The 18264-nt window shown below is 38.9% G+C and overlaps 3 protein-coding genes across 4 annotated transcripts in view; all 3 read right to left on the reverse strand.

Annotated features, from left to right (window-relative positions):
• LOC124032252 (homeobox protein Hox-C5a-like) overlaps positions 1–14279 on the reverse strand; it is a 97890-nt gene extending 83611 nt beyond the window's left edge. The window contains exon 1 of one of the 2 annotated variants that reach the window (XR_006838233.1): positions 13330–14273. The gene's annotated coding sequence lies outside the window, so the exon portion shown is untranslated. Of the gene's footprint in view, positions 1–13329 lie in introns of both variants that reach the window. The other variant, XR_006838243.1, reaches the window with a different exon arrangement.
• LOC124032250 (homeobox protein Hox-C9-like) lies at positions 1234–3833 on the reverse strand. Its single transcript, XM_046344508.1, has 2 exons — positions 3235–3833; positions 1234–2206 (listed from the first exon to the last, which is right to left on the reverse strand). Exons 1-2 carry the CDS (start codon positions 3773–3775, stop codon positions 1959–1961), a joined length of 789 nt encoding a protein of 262 aa, XP_046200464.1. The 5' UTR covers positions 3776–3833; the 3' UTR covers positions 1234–1958.
• Positions 14280–14429: 150 nt separating the features above from the next.
• LOC124023074 (homeobox protein Hox-C10a-like) lies at positions 14430–17954 on the reverse strand. Its single transcript, XM_046337650.1, has 2 exons — positions 17128–17954; positions 14430–14774 (listed from the first exon to the last, which is right to left on the reverse strand). Exons 1-2 carry the CDS (start codon positions 17876–17878, stop codon positions 14494–14496), a joined length of 1032 nt encoding a protein of 343 aa, XP_046193606.1. The 5' UTR covers positions 17879–17954; the 3' UTR covers positions 14430–14493.
• Between the last annotated feature and the right edge of the window lie 310 nt (positions 17955–18264).

An 18264-nucleotide genomic window follows, 5' to 3' on the forward strand; every position in this document is an offset into this window, starting at 1 on the left:
AGCAGAGCTGTAAACGCAGCATTTTTGTCCTGTGCGGAAATGCACTGGATTGGGCTTTGAAATGACAGCATCCTGTCCGTATTGTTCGACACCACAAAAAGGCAATTTAGGCCTAGACCCAGTAAACAAATGCCAGACATGGGAATTTATTTTCACGTTAGAAGATTTTCATTTCGTTACCTTTCAAATAGGTCCAATGTCTCGAAATGTGTTTCTAATTGTAATTTAGTTGAGGTAAAAATATTTATTTTTCAAATAAGCAAGTTGACTGAAAGAAGGTTTAGGTTATAGCTTTAATCCAGGATTCCAGTCGAACGATTCTTAAAGGCACTAAACTCTTCCCTTAGTTTTACACACACGTAACGTTACAGGGCCTTATTCAATTTAGAAAATGTGCCAAATTGTTAAAGGTTAAAAATATAATAGTATCTTAACCAGCAGCTCTTAGTATTTATTCCTTCTTTGAAAAAGTATTTCAAGTGACACAGATATGATAGGTCTGTGATGACACACAGGTTTATTTGTCAAATTTGCATATGAAGTTGACAACCACATTTGGGTTGTTTGTCTGCCATTTTTATCACGAAATAAATTTATATATTTTTTTTCCAAGTTATGTGTAAATGACGGTATCTAATGTTCTATAAAACATTTGACTACTAAATGTTGATTTATATGTTTTTGATGTTTACAATTAGACCTAAATGTGGTTTAAATGTGGTTGTTTGTGGATACTTGTGGTGGCCTTGTGCATACCTAGTGGACTTGTAAACATATATTAATGCATTCAAATATAATTTTGTGTCACAACACCATATAAAAGGAGTACACAAATGTTTCGTTGAATCATATTTAGTTACATCATTGTGGTGTTGGCCTACTCGAAATAGTCACCCATTTACGGGCGCGCGTGGTAGCCCTAAGAGTCTGCCTAGCCTGGAAATGCTAACAGAAGATTAGGAAACGTTCCATCTGCTTCCAATATTCCACTTGCGGGGAAATGCGGCTATTTAAGATATTAGAGCTGTTTCTTTCCAGGTTAACAGCAATCTGGTTTGTGTGCATTTGTGTTGACATCATTAATTTACTGGCTTGGTCTATTTGAAGCGCCTCAAATGTGTGCTCTAGGTCGCAATATTTTGTTTTACATTGGTTTGCACGGGTAGTAAGATTCTATGCATATCTACGTCTGTTTTGTTAAGAGATTGCTTGAAAATACAGAAAACACAAGAGCCTCATGATCATTTTTATATTTGAGTAGGTCTATATCTACACTCTCTATAATGAATGGCACGGCACGTGTTGTCTATACAATCGAAATAATACGAAACGCACAAATAAGTACACCGAACGGATACGTTACCACATATACACAAGACAGACATACATTTGTTAAGAGGGCAGATGTTCTCTTTCTGTACAGAATATGGCCACAACACCTGCATGACATTCACAAGAAACAAACACGTCAGGAATATTCGCACGGACGTCATAAATTATGGAGGGTAGAAATTAAAATAATTCCAGTGTTCCATTCCTTATACTTTGGGACAGTTATACATTTGTTCAAAATATGTTTAATGTTTCAAATGTTCCTTATGTAAATAAACATAGAGGCCTACAGGTATCTTCACAAGTGCAAATGTTTTCTTTCCCTTAAAGGCTATTTTAAACCTAGACAAGGAAAGGTGCATGTGGAGAAAAAAAAATATTTAGCATCAAACATGGAGGGTGGAGTTAATAAAAAAACACAAACAACATCCAACATTAAGAAGGGGGCATCATATATTTTGGTTTATCTTTGTTGTTATCCATGGCAATAGTGGTTATTTTACTGTGTCTGATTCTTGTTATTGTTCTTTGTCGTTGTTGTAACCATTCCTTTATTATTGTTCTTTGTCGTTGTTGTAACCATTCCTTTATTATTGTTCTTTGTCGTTGTTGTAACCATTCCTTTATTATTGTTCTTTGTTGCGGTCGGTTTTTTCCTTGTTCATTTTCTTCATCTTCATGCGCCGGTTCTGGAACCAGATTTTGACCTGCCTCTCCGTGAGGTTGAGGACTCTTGCCACCTCGTATCGACGGTCTCTGGTTAGGTACATATTGAACAAAAACTCCTTTTCAAGTTCGAGAGTCTGGTATTTTGAATAAGGGCACCGCTTCTTCCTTGTTGAACGCGCGTGAATCCAGTTTGCAACTGGGTTATCTGAAAATCAACACATAAAAACAGATAACACATTATCAGTCAGCAATAATATCAAACTTGAAGCTATGACGCATGATAAGGCCTTGTACTTTTGGGTCTCCAAAAGCTATGCTAGATCTCAGAGGTAGTGGTGGTATCTCAAATGTATGAGTGAATATAATGCTGTAGGAAACAAACGTCAAATGTATCTTTTAACGTTAGAACATTTAGTGTTGCTCTTCCAGCTTTTCCTTGGCTTGGACTTCTGAGAAATGCCGTCGTAAAATACTCAATGCCTATTCGCTTTATAGGCCCATAAAAACGGCCTGTATTTCAAGCCTTATATCCAGTGAAAGTCCCTCGAATATGTTGTAAACATTCCTCAACTGTTGGAGTTATATCGACATTTGGTTTGGAATGGAAAAAGATTATGTCGGATGACAACAGACAACATAGACTTACGCTACACCGCGTGTTCATGTGTTGCCATGCTACTGTAGTTCCTTATCAGGGTTTCTCTTTGGTGTTTTTCTAGGGAGGATCCAGTTTTACTGGATATACTTGACATAGCAACATAATATCTCTTTAAAATATAATTGTAGTTTATTCACTAGTAGACTATGGGGGATATAGTGGCATAGTCTACTAGCATCGTAAACCATAGTGGCCATACAACATGGTTAGTAATGATTATTAATATTGACAGTCCCAATTCTCGGGCAAAAAGTATTTATCATCTAAAACAGATTTGCTGAGATGCGGGCATGTTGCAGAGTCCCTCAAATTTACAACGTCCATAGGTTTTTCGAGTAGTCCCCTATTTTATAACCCGCTCGTCGTTTTATAGCCCAATCCAACTAGCGTTTGTCTCTTTACAGTCCCTCAAGGTAGCCCCCCTAGCCGAGTAGATTCAGTCGAGGAAAGAAAGGGGGATGAAATTGTGACAGAGAGACGCTATGGTCTAGCTCTAAACCAAATTAAATGAACACAGACAGAATCTCTTCCTAACTACTCACATTCCCGGTTTTGAACAAGGGGCTCGAACTTACTCGGGTCTAATTCTGGTTTCTCGTCTTTATGCTTCCCGAAAGCCAAAGGCTCGGTCTCGGGAGAAGGGATGTTTGGTTGGGTCTTTTCTCGGATGTCAGCGGTGGTGCAATATATATAATCCGTGTAGGTGCGTCCGTTGGAGGCGAGGCAGTCACTGGCTCGATGCTCCTGGAAGGCGTCGGGCTTCAGCCCATAGTGTCTGGCGTTGGCAGGGTAGCCTGGAAAGGACATTGCCCCCGAGATCGGCTCCAGCCATGACCGCACATACCTTGAGTCCGTTCCTAGATGAGGTTGATGGCTGTATGGATGGTAGACCACTGAGGGCTGGGAGTGAACAGGGGTCCAGGATGTAGTGAAAACGGATGGTTTAGAGGCAAAGCTGCAGGAGGGATAGTCACCACGCTCCGATACGAGGGACGTCGGACGAGGGCCGGTAGGGTGCGAACCAGAACCCGAGAATCGAGCCGCAATAACATCCTCGCTTTCGTGATTTATCAAGGAATCTACATAATAATTACTTAAGGGAACCGTGGCCGACATGTCGATGCTGCCCCTCTATTTTACATGCATCCGATTATTTTTTGGAGCGTATGTGTACTTTTTTATCTACCCATAGAACAATCAAGGCAGGTAATTATTTCTCAAAGCTTCCCCGGCTGCTATTGGCTGCCGAAGCAACACGTGATTATATTTACCCCCCAAAAAATTGCACTGTGGATCAATGCGCGAGTTATCCTGGCATAGCATTGCACTAGACATGGATTATAAAATCATATTCAGATGTTTTTCCCTGGATGCATAAGAGGTAAATTCAACAGTATTATGTTCTGACGTTGATCAAATAGCAGCAAAAATGAGTATAATATGTGAAACTAGTCGTCAAACAGGCTGGGGTTGGCTAGGTATGAAATCGTAGGCACTATTTGCTGATGTAATCAATCTCTGTCTAATGTCTCCGTAGTCCAGTTTTATGCGCGAATAGACTTAGTTCAGTAGTAAAATGGATCATAAAACTCACTCTCTAACACATTAGGCTTTGAATTATGCTGCGTTTATCATTGTATAAACGTATTTATCTTTTAATTTGGATAAAATATAGTTTACGTGATTTTATTTTATGAGCAGCCTGCATAGATAATATTGTACATTCTATCCTACTACCATTGCACCAAAATGTATATACAAGAGAAAAGTTTGCACAGACAACAAAGAAGCAGAATTGGGATATCCCCCCGCCCCAAATGATGTTTGGATAGATAGAGGACAGAGTTACTACTACGATGCTTGAAAGTTGGCCAACTACAGCGGCTATATTCGACAAGTGGCAATGCATGTTTTTATGTCCTTCAATAAATGTTTACGAGGACCATCTGATTGTTCATAAACGTGTCGTTAATAAAACTACAGTCGAGTTCCTAGCTTAACATAAAACCAACACTGGAACAGTGAGGACAGACAGCAACGACAGGGACTGAGGGATTTTTGTGCTGCAGGGGAGATGAGATATTGGTTCAAGGAATAATCAGGCTAGAGATGAAGGCTTGCAACAAGAGGAATACACTTTCTTGTTTTGTGAGACTATGATCCGAGAATAAGCCTTTGTGTTGTCATATATGCCTAGAGAAGAAGTCTACGAATACTCTAATACTCTAGATAAACATATTAATCAAATCAAATTGTATTTGTCCAGTATTTTCTTAGCAGGTGCAGAGAAATGCTTATGTTTCTCCAACAGTGCAGTAATACTTAACAAAACAAAATGTGCATTTGTGTATTCCGAATGTGCATTTGTGTATTCCGAATGTGCATTTGTATATTCCGAATGTGCATTTGTGTATTCCGAATGTGCATTTTCTCATCTCAGCCATGTATAGGCATATATAAAAAATAAAATGCAAAATCACATTTTATTTGTCACATGCTTCGTAAACAACAGGTGTAGACTAACAGTGAAATACTTACTTAATTAAGGGTCATTTTCCAACCACGCAGAGTTAAAGATAACGATAAAAAAAAAAAAAGCTTGATTCAGATTAACTGCGATAACGACGACGGACTTGACTCTAAGGGATAGTGGGGTAGTTAGTGGATAAAGGTTGACATTGGTGATACATGTTGCAATTCGTTGTATGCATGCTATGGTAAGATACATACTTTAATAATCAAAATATTACATTTGAGCTTTTGCAGTCTAAACGAATAACAGACAATAATGCACAATGTTGCCTCCAAAATGACAAACTAGATATAGCCTATTATCTCAAATGTAACTTTTGAATAGTATATTTTTATTATATTCGTCAAGGGGACTATAATGATGGCCCCTTCGACTGTATCTTCTTTTTTATTTGACAACTGCTAGTGTGAAGTCATTGCGTTGGTGACCTACAAGATCAAGGGGGGTCATGCGTTTTTGCTTTAAACTGAATAAATGTATGCAAACTTACATCTCAAAATGTGATTATTTAATTATCTCACTAACTACTGCATCATTTGAACTTCCTGTAATGAAAACATGTATATGCTGTACAGCATCCTTAGATTTTGAAGTGTATTTCTCTTTCATGGCGGTTTGGTTCAAATTCAACCATGAAATATGAACACCTAATAATTATGTAACCTATAGCAGGTGTTTGTGTAGTACAGTATGGTCTTACGGTATTATGGATGGTGGTGAAGAAGGCGACTTGCAAAGTTAGGCAATGTAATTTTTAGGTTGTGTTATAACTTGTGTTTTAAATATTGTGACGAGTAATCCATATATTCTTATCAATACGATGCGACTAAATATCAAGACAGGCAAATAGAAAGTATTTTGCTCAAATGAAAAAGCATAAACCTTGAGCTCACTAACGCTGAGTATTTTCTCATACACGGTTAACATTCAGGCTCAGTGAGAGCACAAGCCTATTTGAACCCTAGGGGTTACCCATGATATCAACACCATGAAATACTAAATATAGCGTATCTATTATAGCCAAGGTAATCTTTCATTAACAAAAGTCTAAAATACATTTATCTGTCATACTGTATTTCAAACCAATGCGTAATGCACGCTCTATAATCTTCCGCATAAAAGGCAGCCGGTACTAACGAAACTAATGAACTATTCACAATAATATCTACTAATATAAATATTTATATGTGGTTAAGATCAGATCAGTTAAATTACAGCTGGTCGGCATTTTGCAACACGTTTTGACTAAACAGATCTTCCTCATACATTCTTGGAAAAGGGCTATTGTTTGGTGACTTAATGGATCATTTTATTAGTATAAATTACATTCATTTATTTAAAGGGATACTTGGGGATTTTGGCAATGAGGACCTTTATATACTTCCCCAGAGTCGGATGAACTCGTGATTACCACTTCTATGTCTCTGTGTCCAGTATGAAGGAAGTTTAAGAGGTAGTTTCACAATCCAATGCTAACTAGCGTTAGCGCAATGACTGGAAGTCTATGGGTATCTGCTAGCATGCTGGTAGATACCCATAGAGCCAGTAGACTATCTGCACGTATATCTAAGACACAGAGCAGTTTGAGTCTTGTTCAGTATTGTTTGCCACATATGAAATTAATCTACCAATATTAATCTTGGAATTGCCTATTGAATGGAACATTCACAGGACAAATGTAATTATATCAGGAGACAAATACTAATTTGAGCATGGTTATTCCCTTATTTTTGTCATTACTTTGCTTTCTTGTTATTTATGTTTGAATGTATTTATTGTCCTAATGATTATTGATAATAAAATAAAATATCCAATGTATGTATCCTGGTTTTCATAATATTTTGTGGATACTAGGCTTATTTCCTTTTCTGTTGTTGACCATATTTTGAATTGTCTGATAACTTCAGGCTATTAGCCTATTAGCGCGTTGCCTGTGTCGTGACAGCTGTTGTTATGATGCTATATGTAGGCCTACTGATAGAATAAACTAAGCCATAATGCAACCCCTGATTGGAAAGCCTAGTATAGAATTACTGTTCATTCATTCACTTGAAGTACATTTCATAATATAATATGATACGCTAGAGCAATCCATTTGCTGTGCGAACCAAATGCGCTCTTTCGCACGTCACCATGATCCTTTTTATTTCTCGTATGTTCTGGTTAAATCAAAAGAGCCTAACTAAATTGCCAAATATTTTGTATTTTCTCCATAGCCTACTTTATCATCCCTAACAATATTATTCTATCAAATGCCACTAATGTTGTACATGTATCTTGGACATTCAATATTAGGAAATGCTTTGAAATAATGTATTTACTCTGACTGTCAACTTGTGGTTTGACATTTGTTTAGCGCAATGGCATTGGAATTCATATCCAAATATGGTGAATTAGTTAGGGCGAGGGCTGCAGGAGATGAAAAGGTGCCGACTGTCACCGTAGACAACAGTAGTGTCCAAAGGTGCTGTCGTCTCAGTGCAGGGGTCAGACTGCAATATATTGTTAGCAGTCGGATTCCCAACTCTTCGTTCAGAAATGCTACAAGAGACGCTTATAAGAAATACATATTTTTTTGCGCATGCATGTTTCAGTCAATCAATAACCAAAACATAAGGCTACTGTTTACGATACATAGGCCTACTAGCTAGCCTACATAATAACGACCTTAAGTTGGTGATATAATTTCCAATAAATACGAAGGGAAACAGTAAAAACAAAGTCCCTTTCCGCTTTGTTAGTAGGCCTACTTTACGCACTAATATGTTTAAATAAAAAATCATCAGAATCCATAGAACCCTTTTTGATTTGAAATATGATTAGATATAGACCTACTCCTAAATCATTTGGGAATTTTTAAACGTCTTATGTAACATTATATGGATCAACGTCATTGTTGGAAACTATGATGGCAAATGTGTGGAGCTAAAATAATATTCAAATCAGGAGGATAGTATACTGGCTAACTAGAATTTGATTCCACATTTTTCCATTAGTAAATTCTAGTTTTGAGCTGAACCCTGCATCTATGTCGCATAACCAATTAAGATTTTTCTGAATTAATTGTGAAAATATCGTATTACAGTCATCAGTTAATTCACGTGCATTACTACGTGAAGGAACCTCAAGTAAATACTTGTTTTCATAGCCTATATGATACATATTTTTGAACAAGGGACATGTTGTTGTATTGTCAAAGCTCATTTGAATTGACAAATGAGTAGGTCTATACAGTTCAGAATTAGCATGTTGAACTCGTACCCTCAAACATGTATGCGGAATCACCAAGGTGTCTATTTGGAAACTATTCAGGGAACATATTGTTATTCTGATAAATAACAGAAACGTAATACCGTCCAAAAACATTCACATACAGTAAGTATATGGTTAAGGCCACTTTGGAAAACAAGTGTTGTAATTCATCATTTTAAGTGCTATCCTCTGGGTCCACATTGTACATTATGTTGTATATGTTTTTTACCCAAATAAATTCAATTCAAGGCAACAGCTAATTTAGGGAAATTAAGGATGAGGTAGGTCTATGAGTTACCCCAAATACTTCAAATAGCACAATCATCTTTAGATGCTACAAAATCTGCCATTAGGTTTTCCTTTTCATGACGCCCTTCATGACTAAATGGTTATAAAGCGTTATAACACGTCACTTAATTGAATTGGTTAATTAATAATAAACCCAGACCACTAGTAGAACAGCCAAGTGCTCCTTCCCGTGTCAGATCACAAAAGATAAAATCAGAATGAAAGTTTAAAGGCCCAGTGCACTCAAAAACGTGATTTCCATGTATTTTACATATATTTCCACACTATGAGGTTGGAATAATACTGTGACATTTTGAAAATGATGCCCATGGCCTTTTAGTGTAAGAGCTGTTTGAAAAGATCATCTGGAATTTCAGTCTTTTTTTGGTGGGATGGAGTTTTGGCCTTCTATGGTGACATCACCATGCATAAATGAGTTAAAAGACCAATAAGAAAGATAGTTCCAAACCTCCCTGCCAATAAGAGGACATTATAAGTTTTCCTCTCCCCACTAAAGACCACTCCTAGACAGTCCTAGCAAAATTCTTGCTTGAGAAATTGTTAAGAAGCTATTTTTGTTTATTTTTGACCATTTGAATTGAAAACAATCACATTAAGGAAGTAAATTGCTACCCAGAAATCATTGTATAATGAGGTAAAAACGACTGCATTTGAACTTTAAGGGTCTTTACTCCATACCCGAATGACATTGCTCATCCTAATATTTATATATTTCTTAATGCCATTATTTTACTTTTAGATCTTTGTGTATTGTTGTGAATTAGTAGATATACTGCACTGTTGGAGCTAGAAACACAAGCATTTCCCTACACCTGCAACAACATCTGCTAAATATGTGTATGGACCAATAAAATGTGATTTGATACCAAACTAGCACATTCTGAAGAGAGATAGCTGGTTACTGAGGTGAAGATAGCTTATTTTTACTGCCCAAAGTTATGCAGGTGGGGCGGCAGGTAGCCTAGTGGTTAGAGCGTTGGGCCAGAAAGGTAGCTGGATCGAATCCCTGAGCTGACAAGGTAAACATCTGTCATTCTGCCCCTGGACAAGACAAACCCTCTGTTCCTCATTGTAAATAAGAATTTGATATTAATTAAATAAATGGTTGAATGCAATCATCGTTGTAATGGTCATTAATTGTATATTTTACAAACTGCTAAACAGTATTAACAATATTTAAACCAATTCTGATGTAATCAAAATGCTTGCACTGCATGTAGTTAAATGACGTTTTTTTTGAATGATCCATGTTGCATTTGAACATTTTACACAGTATAGGCATAGGCCTAATTGAACGTTTTACTGCAGTGGGCTATATCAGGGTCACAGAGTGTTTCTTGGCAATCTTCAACAAATCTACTTTGAAACAAGTATACACCTCACACACATGTTTATGGTCTTTAAAAAAGAAGACACCTGTACCATGTCAGATATAGTATTCCATTTTTAGTTTGCATTCCAACATTACACTTTAAATACATCACAGAAGACTGAAAGATAACAGAAACGTATGACATAGAAAGAACGGATTTTCGGTGACTTTAAAAAACATTATGGCGCCTTTTTAAAATTATGTTTACTAATTATGAAATTATGAAAAGTATTGCCTATAGTGTCTGCATAGTGTATTATCTCCTCATAACTCTGATAATATTCGACAATTCATAAAATTAACAACGCATGGACACACACACACACACACACACACACACACACACACACACACACACACACACACACACACACACACACACACACACACACACACACACACACACACACACACACACACACACACACACACACACACACACACACACACACACAAAGGTTACTAGGCTACTTGCCACTGTGATGCACCATTTCGTTCCAGAATATAGGCCCTCCTCCGCAAATGCTTGAATCCGGTACGAGATACCTCTGGTTATGCCTATTCAGATAGCAGTAATCATGCACACATTTTGTTTTGCCATCACACAACAATCAGTGCTAGCTGCTCTCACACGATCCAGCCTTCCATCAGCCAGCATTAGGCCTACACATACCCAGACACACGGATGGTTGTGACAATGAGTTAGCCTTTATTAATAGTTAACAACTAGTACTTCCCTAGCCGCTCACAGACAGAGATACAGGCCTAGTGGACTGTAAAGACATGTAATAAATACCTCCATTAGCCTAGCTATTCCCTTATTTTCTTCTTCCGTGCTCCACCTGTTTTAGGATTTTAAATTAGTTAATCAAATGCCACTGTGCAGTTGCTGACAGCATGCTATTTTCTATTGAAATTGCTATTAATTTGAGAAGTAATAACTTGTGGACAAAAGAGGCAAAAGTATTATTCATGTAACGAGAACCTTTATTTTAAAAAGTTGCTACATACGTGCGTAATGGCTGTGCGTAATTGTGCGTTAGTGCGTAATTGTACACTAGCGCGAATTAGGCACATATCAGTGTGTAAGCACTGTGTGTTTCCTGTGGGTGCTATTTGGAGTGGTGTAAACTCTTTGTCAGTGATGCATTCCAGGGGGAGACGCCTATTCACTAAACTGAATGAAAATGACTTTGGATTCCAGACGGTCCCTGCTAGTCTGCTGTGATGATGGGGGGTTGAGAAAACAACAAGACAAAATCGCGAAAGAAAATATAAACACATGCTCTCCCAAAGAGGGGACGTTGACTGTGCCATGTAAAAAAGTTATTGGCTAAACATGAAATAATTTCAACATTAAATCATTTTGTTGTGTATTATGAATACAACACACAGATGATATTCCAAATAAAATGGATAACACATGTTTCTCGGCCACGTCTTGTCATTTGGGTCATGCGAATGAAATCAGTTAAATTATTACCACAAACATTTCAAATTAAATTAAATTAAATTAAATCAACCTATATGGCCCAACATTCCAATGCGGATAACTTGACATAACCTAGTTAACTACATGAATAATTCATAAAGAATAATAACATAACAATTGCGAAACACAATTAGCCCACAAATGAAATAGGAACAGGACATAAAACATAAATAAATATTATGTAATATACCCAGCGTATTTCATCTATAGGCTAATCTACCCAATTCCTTTCTATTGAATGAACATTTTGTAAATAATTCGATTTTTTAAATTCACGACTTCTTCCTCTGGACGCATTATAGTCTAAATCCAGTCTATGACCAAGTTTCTTGAATCAGAACATGTTTTGTCTTTTGAGAAAGTTGAGGAAAGTTGGCGGCAGGTAACCTAGTGGTTAGAGCGTTGTACTAGTAACCGAAAGGTTGGCTAGATCGAATCCCCGAGCTGACAAGGTAAAAATCATTCCTTCTGCCCCTGAACAAAGCAGTTAACCCACCGTTCATAGGCCATCATTGCAAATAAGAATTTGTTCATAACTGAGTTGCCTAGTTAAATACCATAAAAAAAGTAATGGTAAACATATTATGACGATGGAGTCATTTCCCCTTGATTTAAACAGGTGGCAAATGCGTTACAGGTCAGCAAAACCTACGAGATATTCAAAGGTCCATTCTGTTAACCCAAACACACACACAGTAATACAATCAGAAAAATACTGTACTATGTGTACCAACGAAAACTTGTATTCAGAAGAAGATCAAAGAGCCCACATGAATACAACATACATTGTTTCCAGCTTTAAGATCAATAATATTTTACACACTTTGGCTGGCCTAATAGCCATGTGATCTTTAGATGGTGGCCGACCAAGCTAAGCCTGTAAAGGACATTCCCATCATTTCATGGTCTAGAAACCAAAACCCAACCTAAACCAAAATCAGGGGAAACCTAACCAAAAACCAGGAACAAAATGATAAGGCAACAATAGCGGTCTAACGTCTACCCCATGTCGTTTACAACTCATTCTCCATCTGAGAAGCTGGAGTACTTTTTACAGCCCGCCACAAACATGAGAGCCGGGAAGAAAAAGTGTCCGTCCCGGCTATTAAAGCTCCAGTTCATTTACAATGCCATTTGTGATGATTTCAGTCAGAGCCTAGGGTGTCATTTAAAGGAAAGTGTCGCCCTTGATGAAGACGAACTGACGTAATCAAGGCAGTTTCTTGTTGCGGAGCCAGGAAGCGAATCCCAACAACATGAAACTACCTAAACCACGCTTCAGCTGCGCGAGACGTGGTGTTCCAACCGGAAGGGAAACGAAATAAACAGCAAAAATATTCAAAGCCAAGTAAGGATTTTATTGTATGTCTACAATAACATATCTATTACCCGAATGATATTCTTGCCTCTCTCATGCTATCCTAAATAGGCTTATCGTGTAAACTATTAATATAAGAATAATACATGGTGTGTAAAAAGGCCGAACCAACAAAAGGGAAAGCTCGTTAGACAAAATGCTGAAGAACATCAGAATATATCCTAAACTGTTCTAACGTCTCCAGAAATGGCAATCATGTAGACATAAAAGACAAGACCAGTAGCAGCAATAACAAGAACTGTCAACCAAGCGCCGTTGGCTGAGCAACCGGCAGACATAGGCAGACATACTAATCTCAAAATAACAGCAGAATAAATATATATTTGTGTCCTACCTTGCATTTCCTCACACACCCTCTGTCGTCGTGGTCCTCATTTATCCATGCTGTCCTTATTGTCGTTGTAATTGTTGTTGATAATCATCCATCTGTTTCCTTTCTTGCTGAGATGCAGTATCCACAATAGAAGGCTGCAGCTTGCCTCCATAGCAAAGGGAACCCCCCGAGCGCATTCGTTCTATCCAGTAGGCATAGCAGACCCTCTCCTATGTGTAGAGTAGCCTGTCCCTCCTCTCCTCCACACACCTTTAAACGATGCATCTTAACTGCAGCAGCCAGATAGCACATTATATTTGCAGATCATAAAATCCACCCCTAGCTGTGCGCTTCTACCACGAGACGATTCTGACGTTAGAATTTTATGACCTTGACTTACTGTGCTCACCTGGATAATAATTAAATCAACGTAATGGTCTCTCTCTCTTCTATTAAAACGGCCATGATCTTCCCAATTTCTCTTATCCACAGCCTCTCTCTCATTCCCTCTCTTTCTCTCTCTCTCTCTTAATTAACATAGTGCCAAATTGATAATAAGGGGAAGGACAAACTATATTTTCCATGGGAATAATCAATGGGACAAATATGACACGAGCAACAATGTGGATGCAAAAAGTCCAGTGCAAGAATAGCCTATGACATATAGCAGCAGAAAACTAAAGGCAAACACGATGAAGCTCGGGAGTAAGAGGACATTGCTCGACAACAAACAAAACAAAGTTTTTTTTCATTCCAGCAGTTCTAAGCTGCTTGAGTGTTGGTGTTCATTACTACAGGCCTTCACTTATATGTTTGCTTTACATAACAATGGAAACGGCACCTCTATTTAATGTTCATGTGTTGAAAGGCAAACTCAAGTGCTTGAAGTCCTTCCTTCATAAAGTCGTGTACTCTTGGGTATCGTTGAAATATTGTCATTGTATGACGGAATACTGTGTGTGTGTGTGTGTGTGTGTGTGTGTGTGTGTGTGTGTGTGTGTGTGTGTGTGTGTGTGTGTGTGTGTGTGTGTGTGTGTGTGTGTGTGTGTGTGTGTGTGTGTGTGTGTGTGTGTGTGTGTGTGTGTGTGTGTGTGTGTGTGTGTGTGTGTGTGTGTGTGTGTGTGTGTGTGTGTGTGTGTGTGTGTGTGTGTGTGTAAATGGAAGGGTTTTATAGATAATATAATTTCAGGTGAAGTTGTAGGCCGCCATAAGATGATCCCGACCCCGACTTTCACTATTGAGTTTCTTGAGCTTCATCCTTCGGTTCTGGAACCAGATCTTTACCTGTCTATCGGTCAGATCGATACTCTTACTGATCTCCAGACGGCGCTCGCGAGACAGATACATGTTAAACAAGAACTCCTTTTCCAGCTCGAGCGTCTGATGCTTCGTGTACGGGCATCTCTTCTTCCGTCCAGTTTTGGCTTTTAACCAGTTTCCTGGAGCATTTTCCAATGTAAAATCATCTGTAGACATAAAAACATGGAAAAGGTGAGCATAGGCCTACTGAAGGTCTACTTCCATGTTCAAGACAGACTATATCAGAAATACTGCATTCCAATTGGTCTGCGTCAGGTCTGCACTGCCGCACCGCGATGTCTGGACGGTCTCTGCCAGTCTTTATCTCAAACGCACATTCAAGTTCTTGAGCTTGAATCAAATGTCCACGCTCTTTAAATACACGGGTTTAATAAATACCTATTTTTTTACTTTCTTGGAACGCTTGGAACGAAAATACAAATAGTTTAAATTGAAACATAATTTAGGCCTATTTATTTTGACGGGATTCTACAGTGTCTGTCCCTGTGCTATAGGCCTACAGACAATATACAAGCCCAGACACCATGTAGCCTTTATGTGCTATAGGCCTACAGACAATATACAAGCCCAGACACCATGTAGCCTTTATGTGCTATAGGCCTACAGACAATATACAAGCCCAGACACCATGTAGCCTTTATGTGCTATAGGCCTACAGACAATATACAAGCCCAGATACCATGTAGCCTTTATGTGCTATAGGCCCACAGACAATATACAAGCCCAGACACCATGTAGCCTTCATGTGCTATAGGCCTACAGACAATATACAAGCCCAGACACCATGTAGCCTTCATGTGCTATAGGCCTACAGACAATATACAAGCCCAGACACCATGTAGCCTTTATGTGCTATAGGCCTACAGACAATATACAAGCCCAGACACCATATAGCCTTTATGTGGTTTGAGGCTATAGGGGAACTATACAAGCCCAGACACCATGTAGCCTTTATGTGGTTTGAGGCTATAGGGGAACTATACAAGCCCAGACACCATGTAGCCTTTATGTGGTTTGAGGCTATAGGGGAACTATAAAAGCCCAGACACCATATAGCCTTTATGTGGTTTGAGGCTATAGGGGAACTATACAAGCCCAGACACCATATAGCCTTTATGTGGTTTGAGGCTATAGGGGAACTATACAAGCCCAGACACCATATAGCCTTTATGTGGTTTGAGTCTATAGGGGAACTATAAGAGCCCAGACACCATATAGCCTTTATGTGGTTTGAGGCTATAGGGGAACTATAAGAGCCCAGACACCATAAAGCCTTTATGCGGTTTGAGGCTATAGGGGAACTATAAGAGCCCAGACACCATAAAGCCTTTATGTGGTTTGAGGCTATATGGACACGCAAATTAGATTGGAAATAGTTTAATAATTAATTACGCATATTCCATATTTCAGGGTACATGGATAACATGTTTGTTAGACCAACTCTCCGATTGCCTATTAAATGCCCAACCTTTTTAAACGATTGATGAAATGAATTCAAACAAAAGAGGAGAATATAAGAAGGGCATCTCTGGATCATCAACGGTCTTATTTCGCTCCTAAAAGACGACGCAAAGGGAATTATATAGGGTTAATGAATAGTCCATAATACCAAAAGGAAGGCTACATTGTAGCGGTTAAAATAACCCGATGTGTGGCGCATTTAGCCTACAAATAGCGGTACCGGAAAATATGTAGTCGACACTTTTGAGAAAACAAACAATTGATATTTTTTTAAGCAGTGTAGCAGCATAGTCAAATTTCAACTGGAATGTTATGGGGACTATAATGATGGTTGCATTTTAATGGTTGTTTTGTTGAATGTTAGTTGTATAATCATAATAATTATTATAATAATACATTGAACATTCGTTAACAATATATATATATTCACCATTTGTGTTTCTTTGTATACGCTATCTATCCACCATAATAATTTAAATGCCGTTTAAGCTTTTTCTCAATCAAAGATCTCATGTAAGGAAAGTAGTATTACCTCTCCATCTTTATGAATGTTATTTCAGTCTAAAAAGTAAATCGCAGGCCTACACTGTTTTACCAAAAACAGTAATTATGGAAATTGAGGCGTGTGTGTGTGTGTGTCTGTCTGGTCTATCTGTTTTACGGTGCACGCGCGTTATGAGTGTGTGATCTTGTTAATTTCAATGATAACTGCCCAACTCACCTTCGCACATTAAATAGAAAGGTGATAAGTGCCATCGCCACAGTAACCCCTGCTAAAACCAGACCGTGAAATGCCTGTTCAGAATGTCTCCGATATATACATAGCCTAGATATACTGTAGCAAACCAACAATATAAACAAACACTGAATGCAAACACTGAATGACATGCATGCAGAGGATATTTTAGTATGCTCTCTAGCAGAGGCTTTATTGCAGGATTGTAAGTACATTGCACTGTGTGCGCGCGTGCGTGTGCGTGAGAGAGAGAGAAGGAGAGAAGGAGAGAGAGAGTGGGGGGTGGGAGCTTTCTGGATTACCTTTCAATTCGTCAGAGTTATCAGAACAACTGTCAGTCTTTGCACTCTCTTCTTTCTTGCGCTTTCGCTGTTCTTCCTCTTCGATGCCTGTTTCCTCGCTAACTTTCTCCTGCGTAGATTTGTTAACGGTTGATTCTCTTGGTGATTCAACAGATGTCGTCACCGGGGCCAAAGACGCAAACCCTGTCCCGAACTGCTCCTCTCGCTGTCCCCTGCTCTCTCCTGGGTATACCCGTCTTACTCCTCCATAACATTCGGACACCTCCGAGACAGCGGTTTGGTCCGTCTGGCTGCTGCTATTGTTCCCAAGCCGAATGTAAGTAGCCGACTCTGTATTGTCCGTATTAGCCCTGCTGCTACTGTCACCCTGATACAGACAACAGAACGCCTCCTTTTTGACGTTGTCGATTGGAAACGAACACGGTTGTAAACTGGACTGGGCAACAGGTTGCTCGTCACTGTTAGTTTTAGAAACAGAGGTCCAAGTGCCCAGTTGGGATGACAGGTAAAGCGCATCTTGGTAGGAGCCGAGAGGGTGGCTACTCGGAGGAACCTCGTCTTTTTTGGGAAGGGGCGATCCAACTACTCCAAAATGTCTCATCATTGAGCATCCATACTCAGATGCAGCCGAGTGGATGTACATTCCTGGGTTGCTGCCGGAGAAGCCCTCGCCTCTATAGGAAGAAGATGATCCTCCCATCAAAGAATCCATCAGGAAATGACCGGCAGCAATGTTATCCTGGCATGACATTATTTTTTATTGTTGGTATTGTTGGTGTCTTTTGCGTTCCTGTGGTAACGGTTTTTCTCGGGGAGAATAAGGACAGTAGGACACTGACAACTTTTTGGAGCCAAAAATATCAGCAACATAATTATGGATTCTTGGAGCTCCATGTCATGTGATTTTCAGACCAATAGCGGCGTGGAAGTGGCATTGACGCTCCAGACTAAGGTGACGTCAGCGCGGTCAAGTTGTTAAGCAAAGTTATTTTTGCACGGTGAAAGGGCGCCACCTAGCGGAGAGATTTAGGGGGGAAAGCCACGGGAGGAAGGAACAAAGGGGTGGAGAAAATACTTTGCAATCATTTACGTGGGTATAGCCGAAATGAAATATAGTTCAATAAGTAATCGTTAAGA

Source organism: Oncorhynchus gorbuscha, linkage group LG03 (genome assembly GCF_021184085.1).
Source record: "Oncorhynchus gorbuscha isolate QuinsamMale2020 ecotype Even-year linkage group LG03, OgorEven_v1.0, whole genome shotgun sequence".
Lineage (NCBI taxonomy): Eukaryota > Metazoa > Chordata > Actinopteri > Salmoniformes > Salmonidae > Oncorhynchus > Oncorhynchus gorbuscha.

What these genes read in the sequence shown, in the direction of transcription:
- LOC124032250 (XM_046344508.1), bottom strand. Translation starts at nt 3,775, where the DNA reads ATGTCGGCCACGGTTCCCTTAAGTAATTATTATGTAGATTCCTTGATA. An exon ending in GAAACCAGAATTAGACCCGA is followed by an intron (nt 2,207 to 3,234) that starts GTAAGTTCGAGC and finishes GTTGATTTTCAG; the next exon opens with ATAACCCAGTTGCAAACTGG.
- LOC124023074 (XM_046337650.1), bottom strand. Translation starts at nt 17,878, where the DNA reads ATGTCATGCCAGGATAACATTGCTGCCGGTCATTTCCTGATGGATTCT. An exon ending in TAACTCTGACGAATTGAAAG is followed by an intron (nt 14,775 to 17,127) that starts GTAATCCAGAAA and finishes TTATGTCTACAG; the next exon opens with ATGATTTTACATTGGAAAAT.